Raw genomic sequence first — 21,694 nt, 5'->3', positions numbered from 1 at the left:
ACGTGACAGTGTCAAGCCGTGAAATTCGAACCGCGATGTGGCGAGGGACAATTGTATTTGTGAAATGCATCCAGCTGCATCAAAGTAAAAGAAGCATAATGTGTTCATTCATTACACAAGATGTGACCTGTCTTTAGATTGCAGGAAGAGATGCCGCTAATGCCGATATCAGTTGATATCGTATGGGTAATCAAGTGCAGTGTCACGGTCTGTTTCTTCTGACTATTGTGTGGTTTTTGCTGACCTCTGCTGTTCTCCTCTGTTACAGACACCTTAGTTCCTGGCTCTGGGCGGAGCCACGAGACACCTGCAGACACTCTAGTTCATCACCACAGCTCTTAGGCTCAGCTTGTTGTTTGCAGTTGCTAGTTTGTTTCTCAGTTTGAGTCGTGTCTCACCTTCCTGACTTCTCATGCCTGCATACAACTCTCATTTTGGGACTCAAGTAAGTTTGTTGTCAGAGCTAGCTTTTGCTCAGCTTTCTTTGTTTTTTACCTATTCATCTCGTGGCTTCGCTCGCACCATTGCTGTTTCTTTTTTCCCCCTCGACATTTTACCTGATTTGCCAGCAAGATCTTTTTGTGAGTCAAACATTATAAAGAACTACATTGGCTTTTCTCTGCATACTGGGTCCAACCTTCAAACAAGCCGTGATATGCAGGACAATATCGGAATATCGGCTAGCGGTAAGAAAGCCAATATTGAGCATCTCTATTTGAGACTCTAAAAATGGCTGTGGCACATTCTGTAGCGTGAATGTGAGTCTGAATGTTTTTTTGTTTATATGTGTCCTGTAATTCACTGGCAACCAGTCTAAGGCGTACCCTGCATGTCACCTGAAGTCAGCTGGGATAGGCTCTAGCAGGACAAGTGGTATAGAAAATGGATGGTTAGTATTTTTCCTGATGAGAAATTACAGAAAAGGCCAACCCTTTAAAGAAATACATCATAAACAAGTTGCTATAGAAAGTTATTAAGCAAAGTTGCAACAAAGATGCAGTTTTCCCACCAAATGATGTATGAGTCGTGTCAAAAAACATGTTCTAGTGAGTTGTAACTGGCATGAAATCAGGCAGTTGACTGAAGGGATAAAAAGCCAAAATGAGAATAATAGTCTGAAATATTCAGCAACACCAAAGCTCAACAAAGACGCTCACTGTGCTACCGTCTGTAAACTAGTGGACAAGGGATAAAGCCGGAAAAAAAATGTGGCATCCAAAACAAAATACGAGAAGTCTAAAAACACTGCTGAACAGTTCAGTATGAGCTCTGTTTTAATTCCAAACCAACTACAGCTTGGCTCGAGAAGCAGCGACACTAGTTTAACTTCTGTCTCCAGACATATTCCTCCTGTCTCTTTTTCTATGACACACACACACACACTCACACACACACACACAGATAAAAGATGAACTTTGCAGAAGAGCAGATCAGGAAACTGAGCACACATCTGATCTGAATTTGAAGACAAGCGGAGAAATATGTGCGATTGTAGTTAATAAAACAAATGTGGTATTTGAGGAATGCTGATCATGCAACTATTTGGATGGATAGCTTTTTGATCAAATATTTGCTATCATGTATAACATGTATAAGGAAAGGAAAATAAAAAGAGGGAGCCAGACTGAATGCATTAGAGCCAAGTGACAGATGGAACAAAACAGAGAATGGCAAAGACTGTGGGAAGAGTGTCCAGCCTGGATCCTTCCCCCTCTCTGTGCACGTCTGAGAGTGAGGACATTAAATAGGTCACCTCTTTTAGAATGGCTTCTCCCAGACAACCAAGCAAATGGAAACAGGCCCACAATGCAAAAAAAAGGGGGACCCTTGATTGCTCCACACACGGTGAGCCTCTAATTTCCTCACCAAGTGACCCGGAGAAAGAAAACATTTGAGAGTGTTTCTTCAGGAATAGACATTTGAGTTGAACGGCCAACATCATCTTAAACAGTACATTGTACATTTTTTAAGCATATGGTGGGTATCACCATATGTTTGTTTACGTGGCAACTCATGAATGTTCAACCTAACAGCAGAGACACCATCTCAGTAACAGTGCTCTTATTCATGTGCTGTGATCGAGACTGACTTCCATTCAGGTCAGACGCAGACTAAATATCTGAGCAAAACATGCTCGCATACACATTTTTAAAAAAACATTTAAATGATCGAAATGAATACCTTTCTGTTTTACACAATAACAGTGACTTAACCATAATTTTCCTCGTTATGGGAACAAACAGTGCATTAAGCCATCCCCCCTGAAAGACACACCTTGTGATCTGGAGTAGATGGCCACAGAGCCACTGACCAGGCCGACATACAAGCAGTGTTTCATGTAAGCCAGGCTAGTGACAGTGGTTTTGTCTGGGGAGAAGAACTGCTGCAGGCGTACCTTCTTGGACCGCTGGCTGCTCTTATACACAATAATGCTAAACAGAGATAATATGAAATTAGAAACAAGCATATAAAGAGAAGCAGTTGCGAACGTCCAAGTAAAATGACATTTCTGCAAAAATTTTATATCTTTTCATTGGACAACAATAAAAAGTCACTTTGATCCAATGTAAAGTAGTCAGTATACAGCTTGAATAACAGTGTAAATTTACTGTCCCTCAAAATAATTCGACACAGCCATTGATGTCTAACTCGCTGGCAACAAAAGTGAGTACACCCCTAGCTTAAACTGTACAAATTGGGCCCAATTAGGCATTGTCACTCCCCAGTGTCATGTGCCTCAGTGTTACAAGGTCTTAGGTGCATGTGAATGGGAAGCTGGTGTATTTGGTGATATCCCTCACATACTGTCAGTGGAAGTTCAAGATGGCACTTCATGGCAAAGACCTCTCTGAGCATCTGAAAAAAACAATTGTTGCTCTACATAAAGATGTTCTTGCTTATAAGATCGCTCACAACCCTGAACCGAACTCGGCGTCATATCCAGAGGTTGTGTTGGTACAAGAGATGGCTTAGTGCTGGAATGAGTGAAGGGCTCAAAAGTCAGACAGTCAGGGTTCAGACCACACGCTGCACTCAGAACTGCATCAAACTGGTCTGCATGACTGTCATCCCAGAAGAAATCCTCTTCTAAAGATGATGCACAAGAAAGCCTGCAAACGGTTGGCTGAACACAGTCAGACTAAGGACATGGAGTACTCGAAGCATGTCCTGTGGTCTGATGATACCAGATCATCACAGATGTCAAACATGTGTTGCGTCAACCAAGTGAGGAGTACAAAGAAAAGTGTGTCTTGTCTACAGTCAAGCATGGTGGGTAGAGTGTCATGGTATGGGGCTGCATGAGTGCTGTCAGCACTGGGGAGCACAGTTCATTGAGGGAAACATGAATGCCACCATGTACTGTGACATACTGAAGGAGAGCATGACGCCCTCCCCTCGGAAACTGAGCTGCAGGGCAGTATTCCAACATAAGGACCACAAACACACCTCCAAGATGATCACTGCCTTGCTAAATACAGGTGGTGGACCTAAACCCTATTGAGCATCTGTGGGGCGGAGGAGTGCAAAGTTTCCAACATCCACCAGTTCCATGATGTCATAATAGAGACATTAAAGAAGATTCCAGATTCAACCTGTGATGTTCTAGTGGACTTCATTCCCAACGGAGTTAAGACATTGCTCAAAAATAATGGTAGCCACACTAAATATTGACACTTTGGGCCCAATTTGGACGTTTCATAAGGGGTTTACTCACTTTTGTTGCCAGCAGTTTAGATGTTAATGGTCTGTCGAGTTATTTTGAGGGGACAGTTATCCAAGCTGTACACTGATAATATTGTACCAACGTGTTGTTTCTTCTGTGTTGTCCCATGAAAATACATGATAAAATCTTTGCAGAAATGTGAGGGGTGCACTCACTTTTGTAACATACTGTACTGTAGGACATCAAGACAATTCATATACCCACAAGACAGTTTTTTTTAGGTACACTGCACAATCATATGATATAGAAATCTATATGATGACGATGTAGAATTCTATGTACATCTAATTCATTCTGACTGCAAGATAACAATGCTCAGTGTTGATTGACACTGTAAGATAGCCGTTCATTTAGTTTGTTGTTTGCAGGTATACCTGATGTGAGTGTATGGATTGCTTTAGAGCAGGGGTGCCCATTAAGTCGATCGCGAGCAACCAGACGATCGCGAAGGTAGATTGGGTTGATCACGTAAATGTCACTTTATAGATGTCATATGGCATTAGTCAGCTGACATTAAGATCCCCTCCCAATTCGCTATTAGCAAAGATGAAGTAATGCACAGACGTGGTAATCTACACATGGAGATGCAGTGTGTGACATCAGTGACTATGCTTTTGTTAATTTGATTACCTGCCCTCCTCCATGCCCAGGCAGACAGTGGGTGTAACACTGGCTCTCCCGTCTTCAGGGACATCATTCTCCTGTGGCTGTTCTGCTGGGACGTAAGCCATGCAGAGTATGCGGGACTCCACATTAAAGCACTCGGTCACCTTCGGGCTGCAGCTCTGCATGGCTACTATGGCTATCTGCCCCATCTGGTTGGTACAGCTTGAAACCTGCAGTGAAATGTGTTACGATTTTTATCACCTGGGGGATGTTTTAATTGTGCAAAATGTACAGTATAGCCAAAACTAGTGAAAATAAACACTGCTGAGCCCCAAAGAATATCTAGCGTTTATAAAATAATCAAGTGTTTCAATAATTCATCTTAAACTAACAATAAACCCATTCAGATATTTAAAAAAAAACAACATGTAAAGATTTACATTCTCTTGCTTCATTTTAAAATCATAAATCAACACAATATATACAGTTTCAGATATTACCTCACTGAGAAAACAATCAGAGGGAGTCATGTATGTATCCAACCTCCCCCTAATGGGCCCGCTGTTACATTAACCGAGTTTAGCAAGGTGCTGAGATTCATTGTTTATTATGAGAAAAATGTACTAAGTTTCAGAACCCTGACAGGCTCACTTAAGATGACATTAGACGCTTCACTAAATAACAACAACCTGCCATGTGGGATATATCGCTTTGGTGAGAAATAACAATGACAACAGCTAACTGTTAAAAACGTCTGCGTCTGATTTACTGGCAGGTATGGTTTATTGAAAGTTAGCTGCTGTAAGCAAAGGCACATGTGAGACTCCTGAAGCTTAGTGGCTTTCACTCAACAGCTGCTGGATCTGCTCAACATCTTTTATTATTAAATCATCGAGTCTTGAATTAAACAGGTAATGACGTTTAGCCCTGAAGTGTAAACCTAGCCTACTAATTGCTATCTGAAAGATGGAGGGAAGATTTCTCACCCAGACACAACCGTGACCCACCGCAGGGGTGTCTGCTGTGCTCTCTGTGTTTATATAGGGCTCCGGGTTGTGGACTGCACACTCCACCTGCCAAAGCGGAGGAGAGAAGATGGATAATTATAGTGTAGTTATGAATTAAAAGAAATAAACAAAAGATATTCTGGAGTGCTATCAAAATGATTAGAAGAATAATATAACACAAATGGCATATGACCTTGGGTTTGTGTCACCAAACTCTTAACCAGTTTGTTAACTGTCCCAATAGCTATTTATTGCCACTAGTGGCCAGTCAATATTTCCCCGGGAGAGTAATGTGACTGGATAAAAGGTTAGAATGTGAGGGACATGTCAATAACTACACACAATCAGGCACACAGACTATCACATTTTTGTCACACCTCTTAGGATGCCACATTTACTCATTTTGAAGCGTCATTTGCAAAACCCCTGCAAAACGGAAATCTCACCTTGAACTCCTGCAGTTTAGACATGACTACGGGCATCTGTTTGAGCAAAAGTGGGTGTTTCTGCTTTTTGAGCTGATTTCCGTCATCCTCTGCAAAGAACCAGCCCTGAAGGTTGTCCTCCTCTGATATAAAACATACAAACAGGAAGCTTAACTGAACAATATGCAGAATACAGAGCAGGCTTTAAGTCCTGCATGCACATGTGATGATAATAATGGAAGCAAACACAAAGAGGTAGTTTATAGCCTGATAGTGGCTTGTACCTAGAGCCAGCCTGGCCATTTGCAAGTTACTGATCCATGACTGTTTATTGGCTGGGTTGAGGGTATTGAACACCGCGCTGAAGTATGTGGGCTTACACGACCTGCTGACAAAAAGAGAAAACAAATGAGGAGGAGCAGTTTTATCTGCAATTCATTCTTTGTAATGCCACTTTTTGATGCTTTCATTTGCACTGTACAGTATTTTTATGTACCATTTCAGTATAAAATTGACGTTCAGTGCTGCAGAATGTTGCATCTTTGATTTTTCTAGCTTAACCAGATAGACAAAGCAAGCTTATTTTATACCAAACAGACGTAGCTCATTTCTTCATTATGGTTGCAATTTCCAAAGGGCATGTCTTGCTAATAGAAATCACCAGTCAAATTTACTTTTACAGCTGACTGCCGCATACGGCTTTAAAATGTTGCAAAATAAAATGTTCCTAAATGATGAAAGTATTTGACATTTTGTCTTTTGGCAAGCATTAGTCTCACTGTTACTCCATCCAAGCAGTTGTGTTCATGTTTGATTATTTATACTTGCACACCAGTCGACTGATGTGTATCCAGTCAAATAAATTGATCTCTGTCTGGGCTTATGCCACCCTAGGGGGGAAACACAAGTCTATTTGGTGCTGATTGAAAAATGAAGGCTGACATTTGTCGAAGAGGTCGATGTCTGTTACTTCTTGCACACAGAGGCAGTCTGTGCGCCTTTATATGGGGTCTGTCTCTGGATAATGGAAACATGTGTTTTATTTGCTGGGCTTGGAGGCTGGGAGATCATAGAAAAAAAAAACATGCATAATTTGCTTTTTAAGCATAATCTCACAAGATAGGTGTATGACGATGAGAATGATAAAGCAAAAGCCAGAAGCAAAGAAGCAGAGAAGGGTATACCCTTGGGGGACAGCATGCAGGCTTCTCATGACACCAGAACACATGTTGGGAAGCAGCTGCAGCACTGGGTAGCCTTTAGCTGCAAAAAAACATGCCCATTTCTTCCCTTGTGATTCATACCTCCTAATAGGGCTGGTGGAGAAGCATGTTCATCCAAATGTGCTCTAATGCTTTCTCCTAAAGCTATGAACACAGCAGGTATGAGATCAGATGAAGGAAAGGCGTAAACAAGACTTGTAGGGATTAAATGACCCTGCAGACACTAAAAATGTATGTGTTGCCTGTGCAAACAAAGCTGAAGAGGAGTGTAGTGACATTATGTGGAAGGTAAAAAAAATAAATAAATAAAAACACCGACTTGTCTTGTTTCCCAGGCAGTTGAAGTTGGATCCGACAGCGGTCAGCTGCCCTAATCTCATCTTCCTTCTTCAGAATCAGCCTCTGCAGACCTGATACCCAGTCCTGGGCCACTGTGGGGTTCACATTCTAGACAGAACAGAGGGAACAGTAGTAGAGAAAAGTTATACAATTTACCCGAAAATTAATCGCCCCTAAAAATAGAAAAGTACAGTGTCCCATTACACTGTAATAAATGATTCTTTAGTCACATATTTCCCTTCATATATCTGATCAAATATATTTAACATAAATTTGTCCTTCATTTTGTTTACGTTTCATACAAAAAATGTTTCCGAAAAAATATTCTTATTTTGATTACATTAAATATATAGTCTATTTTTATGTAATTCTGTATCAAGAAAATTTGGAATTAATCCAACTCAATAGAATTTGTTTTTAATGGGCAAGCATTTCGCTGCGGCCTACTTCCTGCTTTCTATCATGCTTTGCTAGACTGCTTTGTAAATAATTGTTAATATTATGTGTCCTTAAAAGCATCTGAAATGCAAGATTGTCACATTATATATTTTCTGATTGAGCAATCCAATACTAAAGAAAATGTAGAAAAGCACCGAATATAAAAATGATCATCATTCAATTATATTGAATTTATTTAGATGTGCCTTTTACCAATTTGGACATTATTCTTATTGATATCTAATTAAAATCTTTGCTTAAGTTTTGGTTAATTATTACTGTGCTTTATTTTAATCTACATAATTTAAACAGGTCATTGTTAAGAGTCTGATTTGATTAATCCTTACCCAACTTTTAACATACTTAAATAAAATTAATAAAATTGCATGTATAATCTGTTGCCTCAATTTTATGGAGTAGTTATGGTATATCTTCTTTTTTAATTTTTTTACAGTTACTAAAACAATACATGCAATACTAAATCTTTTATCACAGACAAAAATCATCTTAATCTTCTTAAGTAACAAGACTAAACTGCATTGTTAAAGATGCACGGCAAACAAACATCAAAACAAGAGATGCATTATTTGGTGACATCAACTTCTCAACCTTTCATTGCATAGGAAATTTTGCTAAACTTCTCATCATCTATATTTAGAATCTGTGTCATTCAGCAATTGAACTTCCATGTTGAGGGAAATGTTCGTCTTTTTATTGGCTCTTTCAATCAGACTGTCCCACTTAAACTACATATTTGGGACACGTTTCTCTGAGAGCTTATCTGTGGTGCAACTTCAGACCATCCAGCAGAGCACAAAATCAAAGTCATAGTGCTATTCTCCATCCCAATGACCAAAAAAACCCCCAAAAAAACTGGCTAGGACGAATGGACTAGAAGTATCCTTGAGACAAACCCCTAATTTCCTAGCATAAACACATAACATGCTCAACTGACAGCTAGCTTGGCCTTAATGGTAGGGTGTCACGAGACACCTAACTTACGTGACAAGATGATGCAGGAGATTGGGCCCATGAGAAAGAGACGAGATTTTGACATGAATTTTAAGAAAATTGAAATGAAAACAGAATAGAAATAGAAAATAGAATGAAAAAATATGACTGGACAAACAATTTTTTTTAACCGAGTCAACAAAGCAGGTGCGTTTTGAAATGTTTATTGTCCCACAAATTGACGCTCAAAGATGTTATTGTCAGCATGTTTTGCCTCTCGTGCAAAAAAACGTAAAAGACGTATAAATACGTCTTTGGGATCGAGCGTTTGTGTTTATAAAAACGTATAAATACGCCTTTGGTATTGAATGAGTTAATTACCGAATAAATGCATGATGCAAGAAACGCTTAAATGCGCACCCTTACTTATTTTCAGATATACTTATTCTTACCATCAGTTTGTTCTAAAAAAAAAAAAAAAAAAAAAAAGTGCAGTGACGCATTTACCTGATAGTGGCCTTTGAGGCTGCTGATCATGCCAGAGATCTGGTTGACAAGGTTGAGGTCATGGATTAGGTTCTGCAGATCTTGGTACAGCTGACCCGGGCCCATGTAGAGTTTGTCTACACAGACACACGTAAGCTTGTAAGAAGAGGGAACTCCCAGGACAAAGGCATCAATGAGTGAGGTGAAGATCAATAAAAGACAATAGGTCGGTTTTCCACATAGATCAGGGACAGCTCTGCAAACTTGAACACAGCCCATGAAGGCCACATCAATATCAAAATACAGTCTTCACATTTTCATCTGGATAACTTCAAGTCATTGACATTTTTGCACTTGTTCTAAGACGCCAAAGCTGGGTTTATGCTGGGGGGCAAAAGGCGACACTGATGTTCGAGGTCAACAGGAAACATTGCAATGGACCAAACCAACTCAGCAATGCTGAACAGATCAGAACCACAGACCATCAGAAGAGACTTAAAAACAGTACACAACATGAGGACTATCCGCTAACTGACATGTTACTATGGGAAAACATTGATTGGAATTCCATACTCTCATTCCTTCCATGGTACAGTATTATGGACATTTGCAATGACTTTGTACATCGTTAAAAAAAATTATACATCCGCATGAGTGCAGCTTCTGTATAAAAGCACACACCGAACAGGATATAACAAGCTATAACAAGAGTGTACTGGTTTGCATGAGTATCATTTCACTGTCAATAACCTCCGAGTGTATTTTGTCAACGTAAAAGAGACTTCACGGCTAACGTAATAAAACACCAGCTCACCTTTACAATTGTTTTGTCATTGTTATGTGCTATTGTAAACATGTTTGCATTCAACTGCTTTGTACAAAAGGAGCTCTACAGGATTTTCATGGCTCATCTGACCGAGCAAACAAACACAAGAGGTTGAATTGAGGTCAGGAATTCAGGCGGAAAGGCTGAATAAACCTCCCATAAATGATATGTGCCATTTCATGTGTTCTATAACGGTCCGTTAATCCAATTCATCCGTTTCAAAAAGGTTGCTTTTACCTTCTTTGAAGACATGTTCCTTGACGTGACTGTTCCCAAAGACACGATGTGGCAGCGAGACACCAGGCGGACACCACCGTGCTGTTATTTCTTGAATTTAATAGTGTTTCTCACCTCAATAACCGAAAATGGAGCCAAAGAAAGTTGCACGTGCCAACAATCTGATCAATAAGGTGAGAAACACTAAGAAAACAGAAACAGTCACATTTTTAGTGAAGGTAAAAATAACCCTAAACATTTATTTATCCTCTTCATTCGCCAGTTATATGCATTTACAATTGTTTTATGCACCTAAAACAATAAAATAAAAACGTGTTTTGTGGTAACATTTTCGAGAGTCAAACGCTGATCATCATAGATGGGTGACGTAGCTGACTTCCAGTTGCCATTTTGTTAGAAAGCCACAGTGTGCCATATTGACACTAACCGGAAAATGTACACAGAGGCAAAAACAGAGGCAACAGAGGCAAAATTTTGGCATACATTTTCGAAGTAAACTAAAAACATGCTAATCGGGGCGGACACTAACCAGGGTTCCATGGAATATTAAATACATATAATCATACATATCAATCCTTTATTATGCAAAAAAACAAAAAACAAAGATGCAATATCAGCATAGAAATCAATAAATCAAGAACTTGATGTATCAGCTATTTCAATTATTAAAGCTCCTTTCACTGAACTGACCATTCCCACTGACTAAACCAGTGCTGTGCAATCAGTGTCCAGCTCATGAATGACGCTTTGTGAAAGCGCCAACATTTTCAAACAAAACAGGCCTAGGACCAGCGTCCGTATCACAGCAGTCACCCCAGCAATTAGAGAACCCGAAAAAGCAGTAATATGCCAAGAAATTACATAAAGAGCATTGGAAGAGCAGTTCTGCATGGACTGATAACTGTGAGACCTGCAAAGAGGTGACTTTTAATTCACACCAGAGAGACAGAGAGAATGAGTTTATCCTCCCATCCATGAAATGCTTATAATCAAATAAGACATGACACAATACACACACACATGCTTGTATCAGGTTAAGAGAAAGCTGTCATTCTGTCAGTTGCAGCCCCATGAATGCCCTTCAACCTGACCAGATGTTATGGAGGTCTGTGCCCCTACCATCTGTTCCACGAAATCATCTTGTGGCTGGACAGTTTGTTTAGCTCAGTGAGGTATCAGAGGCATGCTGGTGGCTTGACACGAGATGTATAAACTATCGTGCCCTCATTTTATTGTTAACAGAGTGATGCAGTGTGGTGGGCAAGAGGATGTGCATGTATGTGCAGGGTATATTATGAACTACAACTCTGTTGAAGATATCCTAACGTAATTGACTGGAAAAGGTCACATGGTAGACGGTGATACAATATGTTCATATGCCACACCATACTTTGACCACAGTTGCAGTCCAATGTCCACAAAATCATTTTAGAGTTTAAGAGTGCCTGTCGTTTTACAGATGTAGGCCTTTAAAGTGGCTGAGCAGCCGTCTGTGACAGGAGAAAGCCAAGTGGAAAGACTGAAATCATTGGACTGGGCAGCAAACAGTCCAGCAGATTGAAGAGGGAAAATATGCACTGTTGGGATTTAGGAAACATCTGTAAATTCCCAGCAAATGACAACAGTTCACTGCAGGAGATAACTACAATTATGTTCGCCTAAACCCTGATATGCTCAATTAGACAAAGAGGCTATGTTAACTTTAGCAGGGAGCAATAGGCAGCTGGGCTTTGAGTGTCCATATACTTGGCACCTAAACAGGTACTGTATCAACGTTCACAATCTTCTATAAGTAAATCAGCTAGTTGGACTACAAAAAGAGGCATACTTGGCTTTGCATTGATGACCACTTTCTCCCCAGAATGAGGGGCAGGATATCGGGCGCTGTCAGGCATGTCCTCACTGGATCCAAACTCCAGCACTTCAACAAAGTTCAAAGGAACACTCCACTTTAGAAGAAACCGCTGGTCTGATGGGGCACCTCCACCTCCACTCCCGTCCTGGCACCTGAGAGAGGACAAGTAGAGGTCAAGCTTAAACTCACTGCAAACAGTTCCTGTGGCTCACTTTGCATTTGTAAATAGCCACTGGCACATTTCTCAGAGGAAAATGTTCCCACTAGGCTCAGAAATGCAACTTTCCCTCATTCTTGGCTATAGTTAATGTTACAGTGGCTAGATCCAGGCCAGAAAGACATCACTCACAAACACACAGTGGTTAGCAGCTCACGTTACACTTTTATTACTATTTGTGTAGCTTTATAACTAAGTGATTTAACCACCACAACTAAAAATAGGTGGAAAACAACACTTTTCTAAGAAGAAGATAAGAGAAATTGTAATTTAAGGGTGAGAGTTAAAATGGTCTACTACGCGGTCACTGACCGAATATTGGCTGTGGCACACATGAGAACATCGTTGAGTAGGAAAAGGCGTCGCTCCTTTGTTTTGATGACTTCACCACGCTCATTGTAGACGGTCTCCACCATGTCGTCGGACCGAATCAGATAACGGCTGCCATTACTCAGAAGCTGTGGGGATGAAAGTCAGTGAACTCCGATGTGAGAGTGACAAGTAATGTTTTGATTTGTTTTTGCTTCTAATAATTGATTAATAGCTCTAATAACTACATGTACCCACTGTACCTACAGTATGTTACAACAAGAACTAAAGTCATTAAAGGTCACGAGAACAAGATACTGTATACTGTTGGTTGTATAGGGAAAAACATGTTTCTCAGATGTGGGGCGTGGAAAGCTGTAGATAGACAGATAATTATACCTTGAAGAGAACTCGGCGTTCTTTGCGATTGTTGCGTTAAGCTATATGCTAGAAATAGAAAGAATTCAAAGCAGCGGGCAGTTCCCGCTGGGAGATAATGAAATTAGACCAAACTCGTTTCAGCACATTAAAATGAGCTAAAACACAACTCTAAAAAGGCACTAAAAATGTTGTCAAAAATGATAACATTTCAATATGTAAAAATCTGAATGTAAAAAAATATAAAAACATTCATATTACACACCTTGTTGAGGTAGCGTTCATTCATGGCCTTTGCAATGTGGCGAATCTCACAGCGCTGATCAGCTTCTCGCTTCTTTTCATTGAGCTTCTCCGCTAAGGTCTCAAGTTCTGTTAAGGCCATTTGCAGCGGCAGGCGGTCGGCATGTCCCAAGGGTGTGTTTTTGAGCATGTCCTGATGAGGAGCAATGGAGATTTCACACATTAATTATTAATATGTATGAAGACATCAATGTCTTTACAGAAGCTTGGTAGCCTCCTTGCCTGTATTTGTGTTCCTACACCAAATGTAAATTGCGCAGTGCAATTTGGGGATTTAATAATGGGATGTACCCCGCCTCTTACCCGAAGTCAGCTGGGATAGGCTCCAGCATTACCCCGTGACCCGAATGAGGATAAGCGGCATAGAAAATGGATGGTTGGATAATGGGATGTACAATAAAGGTGTGCAGTGTGTGTGTATTTTAATTAAGGGTGAACATTAAAATAATCATAAAATAGTCCGATTTATAAAGAACTAACAGATAATGTCCCCTTCTTGCATTTAATGACTGCCCAACAGGTTCGTGTTGTGATACCATTTGCTTGTAACTGTGAGCAAAATACTCCCTCTGCTGGCAGATGAAGATATAACCTCTAAATGGATCACAGTGAAACACAATGAAAGTGACAACTGGTCCATGTACCTGGAGTAGCAGAATGAACTGTGGAAACCTCTGGATTGGTTTCATCATCAGGCCATACAAAGTCATCCGATCACAGCTCGTCTCTTGACGATGCTGGAGAAGGTCAAACATAAAAAATAAATATTATCTACACTAGCAGGGTACATCTGCATCAAGTTAATTTCGGTACTTGTGAACACATGGATATTGTGCAGTAATAATGGTACAGATGCTGTGTAGGTCATATGGTATCTAATGTTAAATTGATGAGTGATGTAAAAGAAGTCATATTTAACCTTCAGGAATTCCAGGAAGCCAGGTTTGGCTGCACATGTCTTCCTGACCACTGACATTGCCGTGCTAAAGTTGTTCACATATTCACTGTAGGCATCCAGCACCATTGACTTTGAGAACTGTTGACAAACACAAATATTGAAGCACATCAATCAGTAAAATGAAAACTAGTCTAAAATTGTTTTCCCTAGGATACAAAGTAGCGGGGAGGACTATCTGAAAACACAAATGTTAACTGCCTACTTTTATTTACAAGACACTTATTATACTGTATATTATAGCCTTATTCCCCCCAGTAAGCCACTGAGCAATGCTCAACAGTGCTTTATACCAGAGAAGACAGGAGAACGCCTCCTTTCCTGTTACATTTCATTGACGAGTCACCTGGGAGTATGCTGCAGGAAGGTCAGATCTCCAAAAATATGTATGAAAACAAAAGGGAGTAATACACAATGTAGGCTTACCGAGGCTACAAAAACATCACCAATCATCTCCAGGCTGTCCCACTCTGCCACTCGACTCGCCAGAGCGATTTGGAACAGGAAGTGGCACTGCAGGATCTCTCGCACTCTGTAGAAGGTCATCTTGAGTTTCCTGTCACTCAGTAGCCTTGGCTCAATCTGTGACAGGGGCTTCTCGTATTGCTGATGAGGCAGAGAACATAAAATGCAAAAACAAACGCGATAATCTTAACTGAGACTGGGTAACCCCAGCAAATGTACCTCTAAAATCCTCTTCAGTGCATCTAGATAATTCTTCTCACTCTCCAGTATGGATCCCAGTATACATCTTCTCACCAGCTGTAAGTGACAACAGATATTATCATTTATAATTAAAATGACATTAAAAGAGTAAATAAAACAACATTTGCTTACTTGTTGTTGTGAAAGGCCCTCTGGAGCTGGACCCAAAATTGGCTCAACATTGAAACAGTCCACCTCAATGAAGAATTCAGTCTCCTCTTCTTCAAAACAGGTGGACTTTTTCTCTAAAATCATGTATAAATATGTTGAAAACAAAGAGCAAACACTCACTCTAACCAAGACAAAAACTTAAATACTAATAACTTAATTAGGTGTTCAAAATAGACACATTTCAATTACATTTACTGTACATACCATGACAAAACGACTTGGTTTTGATGAAAGAGCGTCCCTTCTTAACTGCAGCTTTGGTTTTCTCAAGCCCATCCTTGGTCCCTTCTTTAGCTGCTTTCACCAATTTTTGCATCTTAAAAAGGGGACAAAACATATTGACAAGTATTTCCTTTTAAAGCCAAAGTTTAGTACACAAAGTCGAAGTGCTACTCAGCCTAATGTAGCACATCATGAGCAATGGTACAATTTGGATGATAACATAGGATGACAGCAAGCAATGCTGAGCAGAGGATGAGACGGTAACTGGGACATCAGCTGAGTTTAAATAAGAGTTTCTATCTGCCATGTTTCTAGATTTTATTGCTGTTAGAGATAATTGTTTGTTGTCAGAGGATGAACCAAGGAATCAGGGCGTTTGTTTTCCAGTGTTCTATGACGTGTGACTTTCAAAAGGTTTACATTCTTGCTAATAATTCTATTGTTGGTAGTTTAGTATGTTTCTATGTAAAAGTGTACAGTATTTTTTAATTAACACGCAATTTTTAAAATGGCCTAACTGTTGTCCCAGTTTACCTTACAATAAACAAATGTTACATGGCAACGCATCTTTCGCTCTTCTTGAACGTTCAGTTGGATTCATAATGATGAAACAGGCCAGTGCAGCAGACAATAAGGCATACCCATCACCAGTACCACCACCACGAAACATTCATATTAGTGCAGGATGAGGGTATCGCGGTGTCAGTAATAGATGCTTGCAGTCAAAGTCGGCTAAACTGAGAGTCAAAGGTTGAAGACTTCAGTCGAGCATAGGCAGGCAAGGGCCAAGGCGAGCCGCAGCAGGTTTACCTTCTGCTCGTGTTTCTGTTTGAGCTGCTGCAGCTCTACCGTTCCCACTGTATTTGCCATTAGATCTTTCATCTTTTTCTCATAGTGTTCTTTCAAGCGGCTCAGATCTTGAGAGAGCTGAACAAAAGCAAAGCAAGCATTATTGGTTACACTTGTAAAGTGTGTTTGGAGCGCTATTTACAGCAAACCCACTTCCTTCTTTATGTCTGCTAGCCCTTTTTTCCTGAAATATTTTTTGATGCTTTATTTATGCTTTGAGGCTTGTACTTTCCTTGCTCACATCATGCAACAAAAACAGTACAGTAGTATACATTTGCACTGTATATTAAGATTCAGAACAGGTGAAATTTCACGCCATTTGCAGGACAAGGAAGGAACCATAATTTGTAACTTAAATTTAAGTTGAAATGGGCGCCACACGCCTTATATTGCATTAATGTGACTGAAAATAACAAAAATATTACAATTAAATAAAATAAAAGCACAGATATATTAAATAGAACATATTTTAGAATGTTTTCTCTTTCTTTGTAGAAACACTGACAGGAAGCAAACTAATACAAGAATGTCATGCAGATACTCACATGTGTCTTCCTCTGGGAGGGCTTCCCCCTCATGAAAGCATGGGGCATGCCATTCTCGGAGCGTCCCTCTCCATCGCTGGCCTCGTCATAGCTTTCAAACTCGCTTGAGCTCCAGCCATTGTCAAGATAACCTCCTTCCTCACCGAGCTCCACGTCGTCATAAATCATTTCATCTGGTTCTGAATGAGTAAGGAAGAAATCCAGATGTGTAAATAACACAGCAGTGTCATCTCTTCCTTTTAAAAATATTGGGGAAATATGAAACACTATATGAAATGAAGATTATTGCATCACAAATGAGAAACATGAATTGAAATTGACCTAAAATAAAAATGTCATACATGCCAAGTATACTGTAACTGTTTTTCCCCCCACACAAAAGTATGTATGGGCATATTTGGTATTTATTACATCAAATGCATCAAATTAAGACAAGCCAGTATTTCTTCAATAACAAAAATGAAACTTACAAAAAGTGGTATATGCTTGACATTTAGATTAAAAGGATTAAAAGGCCTTACCTGTGTTGGAGTCAGAGCTCTCCCTGGGCACATCGTCGTAAATCACCTCATCTATATCTTACCATAAAGGAGAAAATTAAGAACTGCAAGTACAGTCATTTGAAAGTCACACTGCTAAGTATGAGAGATCGTACAGTGGTTTGCTTCCTCAAAAAATTCGGGAAGAATGTCTGAGAGGTCAGACAAGTGTCGAAAATGTGAGAGAAAAAAGAAAGTTTGCGGCCTGTTGACAGGCACTGTGTCTGAGACAATGTTAGTGTTCTTTGTTATCCTTACTTTCCATCCATGCAGTGTTGGCAGGATCTGATGCCCACTTTGCCAGAGCATCCTCCTCTTTAATAGGTGGAAAATCTTCAGTGAAAACACTTCAAAGAATATTCAAGTATAAGTCAGTATATTTGACATATTTATAAAATAAAAAAAATTCAGTACCATTACAAGATGTAATAAAAGTTGATTCTAGAGTTACTGAATGGCATTGTAAACCACAGTTTACTAGTGCTAGTAGTGAGGCGTGTCACACACCTGTCAACAGAAGTGTTCCCAGTCTGTATTACTGTGACTGTGAAGAAAAGAGTGGAAAAACATGATAGGTTTGCATGTGTAACACAATCAATATGCATGTAACACAACTGAGTACATACAGTACATATCAAATATATTTGACTGCCCTCAAGATAGCAATATGCCAAATCCAAGTAATGACAGATACTGTAATGTTGTAAATGTTCCACCAGGTGTCACTAATAGCTTCATTTCACCAAAATCACTCCAAAGATTTCCAAAGATTGCCTCTGGCTATAGAGAAGGGGCGTCCAAACTTTGGTTTTCCACTTTGGGCAGTATATTGATAAATCAAAGGCCATTTTTCCATTTTTTGCTGTATTTTTTTTTTTCTAGAAAGTGGAACCAATAAAAACAAGCTTACAGAAAGTTACGCCTGGTATAGCGTAAAACCATCGGTGAGGCAAATCACATTTCATTTTGGGGAAAAAAGTCACCAACACGTTTTTACTTTGAAGTGCACTCTGAGTGTCCTTCTGTAGTCTCTTGTGACATTGTTTCAATATATTTTACTGGTCAACTTAAAATGTTATGATAAGGTCTATTATAAGACCTATGCTCTCCAAGGAACGTAACAGGAAACAAATGAGTTTGCACATCGCTAAAAACGATGACTATTACAGTATTACATAAACCGAGAACTATTATTGCATTAATCTGGTGTAACGTTGGTAAGTTAATTACAATGTGATCAGACTCCTAAGCATGGCAAGGAAACGGGAACATTTTCGAATTTGGCTAAAATTAGTTGATATTTCTGTGTGGCAACGAGAGGGGGGAGGAAAAGTAGGGTGGACAGAAAGCTGAGCAAGCATGTGTCATGACCTTGGATATGTAGGTATGTGTGGTGGCTAAGAGGAATTTAACTTCAGGCACAAAATGACCTATGGCAGTAGCAAGACGACAAGAAATGGGGTGGAAAAGCACTTGGGAAAATATGCATGTTAAATCTGTGGCATACTACTTAACACCGTGTTTGATGCCAATTGTTCGTGTGTGTCCGTAAACTCATACTGTAGATACTTATTGCTATGACCACAGACAATTTTTAGAAATCTAATAACAAGCTTTTAATTGAGAAATATAAGACAGTAAATTTCATGAGCAGCTTTCCCAGAGGCCAAAAACATGCATGATTGGTTAATTGGAGATTCATAGATTCATTCATTCATAGATGTGAATGTGATGATTGTTTGTCTTGACGTGCCCTGGGATTGACTGAAGACCAGTCCAGGGTGTACGTCGCCTCTCGCCCAGAGTCTGCTGCGATAGGTTCTAGCTCTGCAGTAGAAAATGTATGAATAAATGACAAAGTTATTTTACCATCTTCATCCACGGAGAGGTGTCGAATGATGACCGGTGTTGTGTAAGCAGGCGTGATGAGTGGCACACCAGACGGGGTTGCATAGCCACAAGGCACTGGTACGGAGTAGCCCGAGGTGATGCCACCAGGGCTGCCGTGGGTATCCTGCGCTTCTCTTACTTGCTCCTTGGGTTCTCCTGGTTCAGGAGGAGAAGAAGAGCTTCCGTTCTGCTCGACGTCCTGCAGCTGGAGCGGCGTGATATCAATCACAGAGTAAGGGTTGACTTTCGAGGAGCTCTTTGGGACAGGATGTGTGGCAATTAGCTGGTCTTCACTCCCTGGTATGAATAAAAAGATAAAGTGAGTGCTACAATTATATTGCTACAAGTACAATGATGAAAAAATACGGAATCAAACACTTTTAATAATCCAATTGAATGTCCCTGAAGATTATTTAGCGGAGCGTCATGTGTTTTTGGTTTTGTTTTGTTTGTTTGGTCACGTATAGCAAATTACATAAGTAAAAAGCATGAAAAGTATGCACTTACTGGACAGTTAAATCGGTATTTGCTCATGTGAGATTCAGTTGAAGCGACTTAACAGATATTTATTTAGCAATATGTATATTATTGTAGTTAGCTGTGTAACTATGCTACATCATCCTGAAAGGTGTTTAGAATGTGGCCAAAAATGATGTATGCAGTTCTATACCACTGCACTACTGCAACATTAAGGGACTTTTAGCTTTAATTTACAAATTTATAAGCAATCAGACAATACCTATCAAACCTGAGCATTATCAGACTTTTTTATTGAAGCATTTTTATTGTGCATGCCTTTATACTGTATTTAGCCTTTTTTAAAGGGAAAGAAGCTTAAACTGCCCTGTAGTATGCATGTTCACTAAAACAACATATGTAAGTAACTGAGGCAGAATATGCAAAGCTCAGTCCTGACTGCTGCTGCTGTCACAACTGTTACTGATAAAAGCCAGACATAGTCCAGTGCCAGGCAGTCAGTGATACAAGGTGTCATGAGAGAGACACACTGCCACACTTTAGGGTTAGTGGGATAATTTATTCAAAACAATACAAGAAGACTTTGATCAACTGCCAAAGCTGTTTCACATACAATGGACATATTCCCAGAATAATAAAAAAAAATGTTTGTGCACCAAGAAAAATCAAACCTGTTCTTCCAGAATCAGTCTCCACAACATCATCAGGTGGAGGTGGCAGAGTTAAATCGATCTCCTTGTCATCAGTCCCCTCTGCAGCAGTTGTCCGATCTGCTTCCGGTGCTGCTTCACTTGCTGTGGGGAGTCTGCATGTGAGAACTTCTGCTGAAGGAGCTGTGTCGGGTATGCTGCAAAGTATCTGGGGGGCCAGGCTGGGTTGATCACCCTCAGCAACATGACACACAAGGTCAACTTGACACTGCTCCTTCATGCTGAAGGTGGCGGGTGGCCGATCCGCCTCCGGGATATCATCACCACTGTCATCAAAATCAAAGGCTTCCCCTTCATCTTCATCTTCTGCAAAAACTGCATAAACAAATAAACATTGTCCAGTTAATAAATGTCAAAGTTGAGTGATTGAGATTCAAAACAGATGGGTTTCCGTGGCAGATGACCTTTAATGAGTCTTTATTGTTGCCCCCTGACGCTTTGCTTTTAGCTAGAAAAGTCATCAGGTGCACAAAGTACTGTACACTGGATGAGGAAAGACAAAGCACTTGTATAAAGATCAGAGACCATGTTAGTTGTGCATGTGGTTTCCGGCAGGTGCTCATGGCCGGTTAGCTCAGTTGGTTAGAGCGTGGTGCTAATAACGCCAAGGTCGCGGGTTCGATCCCCGTACGGGCCACTGTTTTAGGTGCCGTCAGCCCACTTACTTCCCAGTTTGAAACTAATCAAGAAATTAATGTTTTACACATTGAAGGTCTGTCAAACTGCTGTCAAAAGTAAGCCCTTCTTCAACAAAGCAAGCGAGTGCCCACCTGGAGATCTACTGTAAATGTGTATTTGCTTTGAATGTATTTCTGAAATCAAAACACATTGTCACTAAATTGTCAGCTCTGACAAGTTTGTAAAATACAAAAAAGAACTACTTTGTTGGCTGCACTGGTGGGTGGCAGCACTATTTATGCACATTTAAGAGCTACACAGTGACATATATTTAAGGGTGGGGTCGTCTAGAACAGGGTGTTCTCACTCAAATAATGTAAAAAAAAAAAGGTTCCAGAGCAGCATATCAGCTTTTCTACGCTACGACAGCTCCATGACAGAGTTAATGTTTGAAGGCATCACATTCACATAGCTGCGCTCACTCAGCAGCAGACAGGAAGCCAACAACAAATGTCTGTCCAGTTTCCACATTGTAATTAGCCCAGTGAGAAAGAGAGCTGTTACTCCCCCAGTAAAGAAGTGCAGTCTGAGTTTATGCTTGATTCCTGGTTTAATGAATGTGGGCTAAAGAGTGAAGTTAAAAAGAGTCAACTATTAAGTTAAAAGGATTTGCCGTACACAGCCATTAC

General features: G+C 40.1%; 1 protein-coding gene and 1 non-coding gene across 8 annotated transcripts in view; one reads left to right on the top strand and one right to left on the bottom strand.

Moving 5' to 3' along the window:
• Positions 1-21,694, bottom strand: part of arhgef10 (Rho guanine nucleotide exchange factor (GEF) 10) — a 54,109-nt gene that overhangs the window by 17,760 nt on the left and 14,655 nt on the right. For 2 of the 7 annotated variants that reach the window (XM_054796733.1, XM_054796737.1), the window contains 23 exons: positions 20,349-20,702; positions 19,180-19,497; positions 17,818-17,854; positions 17,569-17,657; positions 17,293-17,349; positions 16,772-16,950; positions 16,188-16,304; positions 15,360-15,471; positions 15,117-15,229; positions 14,964-15,041; positions 14,706-14,885; positions 14,244-14,360; positions 13,969-14,061; positions 13,287-13,457; positions 12,647-12,792; positions 12,091-12,269; positions 9,221-9,336; positions 7,305-7,432; positions 6,047-6,150; positions 5,784-5,905; positions 5,317-5,403; positions 4,355-4,560; positions 2,275-2,432 (listed from right to left, as the gene is read on the bottom strand). In XM_054796733.1, coding sequence (XP_054652708.1) covers positions 2,275-2,432; positions 4,355-4,560; positions 5,317-5,403; positions 5,784-5,905; positions 6,047-6,150; positions 7,305-7,432; positions 9,221-9,336; positions 12,091-12,269; positions 12,647-12,792; positions 13,287-13,457; positions 13,969-14,061; positions 14,244-14,360; positions 14,706-14,885; positions 14,964-15,041; positions 15,117-15,229; positions 15,360-15,471; positions 16,188-16,304; positions 16,772-16,950; positions 17,293-17,349; positions 17,569-17,657; positions 17,818-17,854; positions 19,180-19,497; positions 20,349-20,702 — 3,261 coding nt within the window. Of the gene's footprint in view, positions 1-2,274; positions 2,433-4,354; positions 4,561-5,316; positions 5,404-5,783; positions 5,906-6,046; positions 6,151-7,304; positions 7,433-9,220; positions 9,337-12,090; positions 12,270-12,646; positions 12,793-13,286; positions 13,458-13,968; positions 14,062-14,243; positions 14,361-14,705; positions 14,886-14,963; positions 15,042-15,116; positions 15,230-15,359; positions 15,472-16,187; positions 16,305-16,771; positions 16,951-17,292; positions 17,350-17,568; positions 17,658-17,817; positions 17,855-19,179; positions 19,498-20,348; positions 20,703-20,791; positions 20,871-21,694 lie in introns of those variants that run through there. The other 5 variants (XM_054796736.1, XM_054796734.1, XM_054796735.1 and 2 more) reach the window with 5 other exon arrangements.
• On the top strand, positions 20,951-21,024 carry trnai-aau (transfer RNA isoleucine (anticodon AAU)). Its single transcript has one exon. It is a non-coding gene; the product is annotated as a tRNA-Ile (tRNA).

The sequence above is a fragment of the Dunckerocampus dactyliophorus genome, chromosome 13, assembly GCF_027744805.1.
Source record: "Dunckerocampus dactyliophorus isolate RoL2022-P2 chromosome 13, RoL_Ddac_1.1, whole genome shotgun sequence".
In the NCBI taxonomy this organism is placed as follows: Eukaryota; Metazoa; Chordata; class Actinopteri; order Syngnathiformes; family Syngnathidae; genus Dunckerocampus; species Dunckerocampus dactyliophorus.
This window is presented reverse-complemented; position numbering and strand designations above follow the sequence as displayed.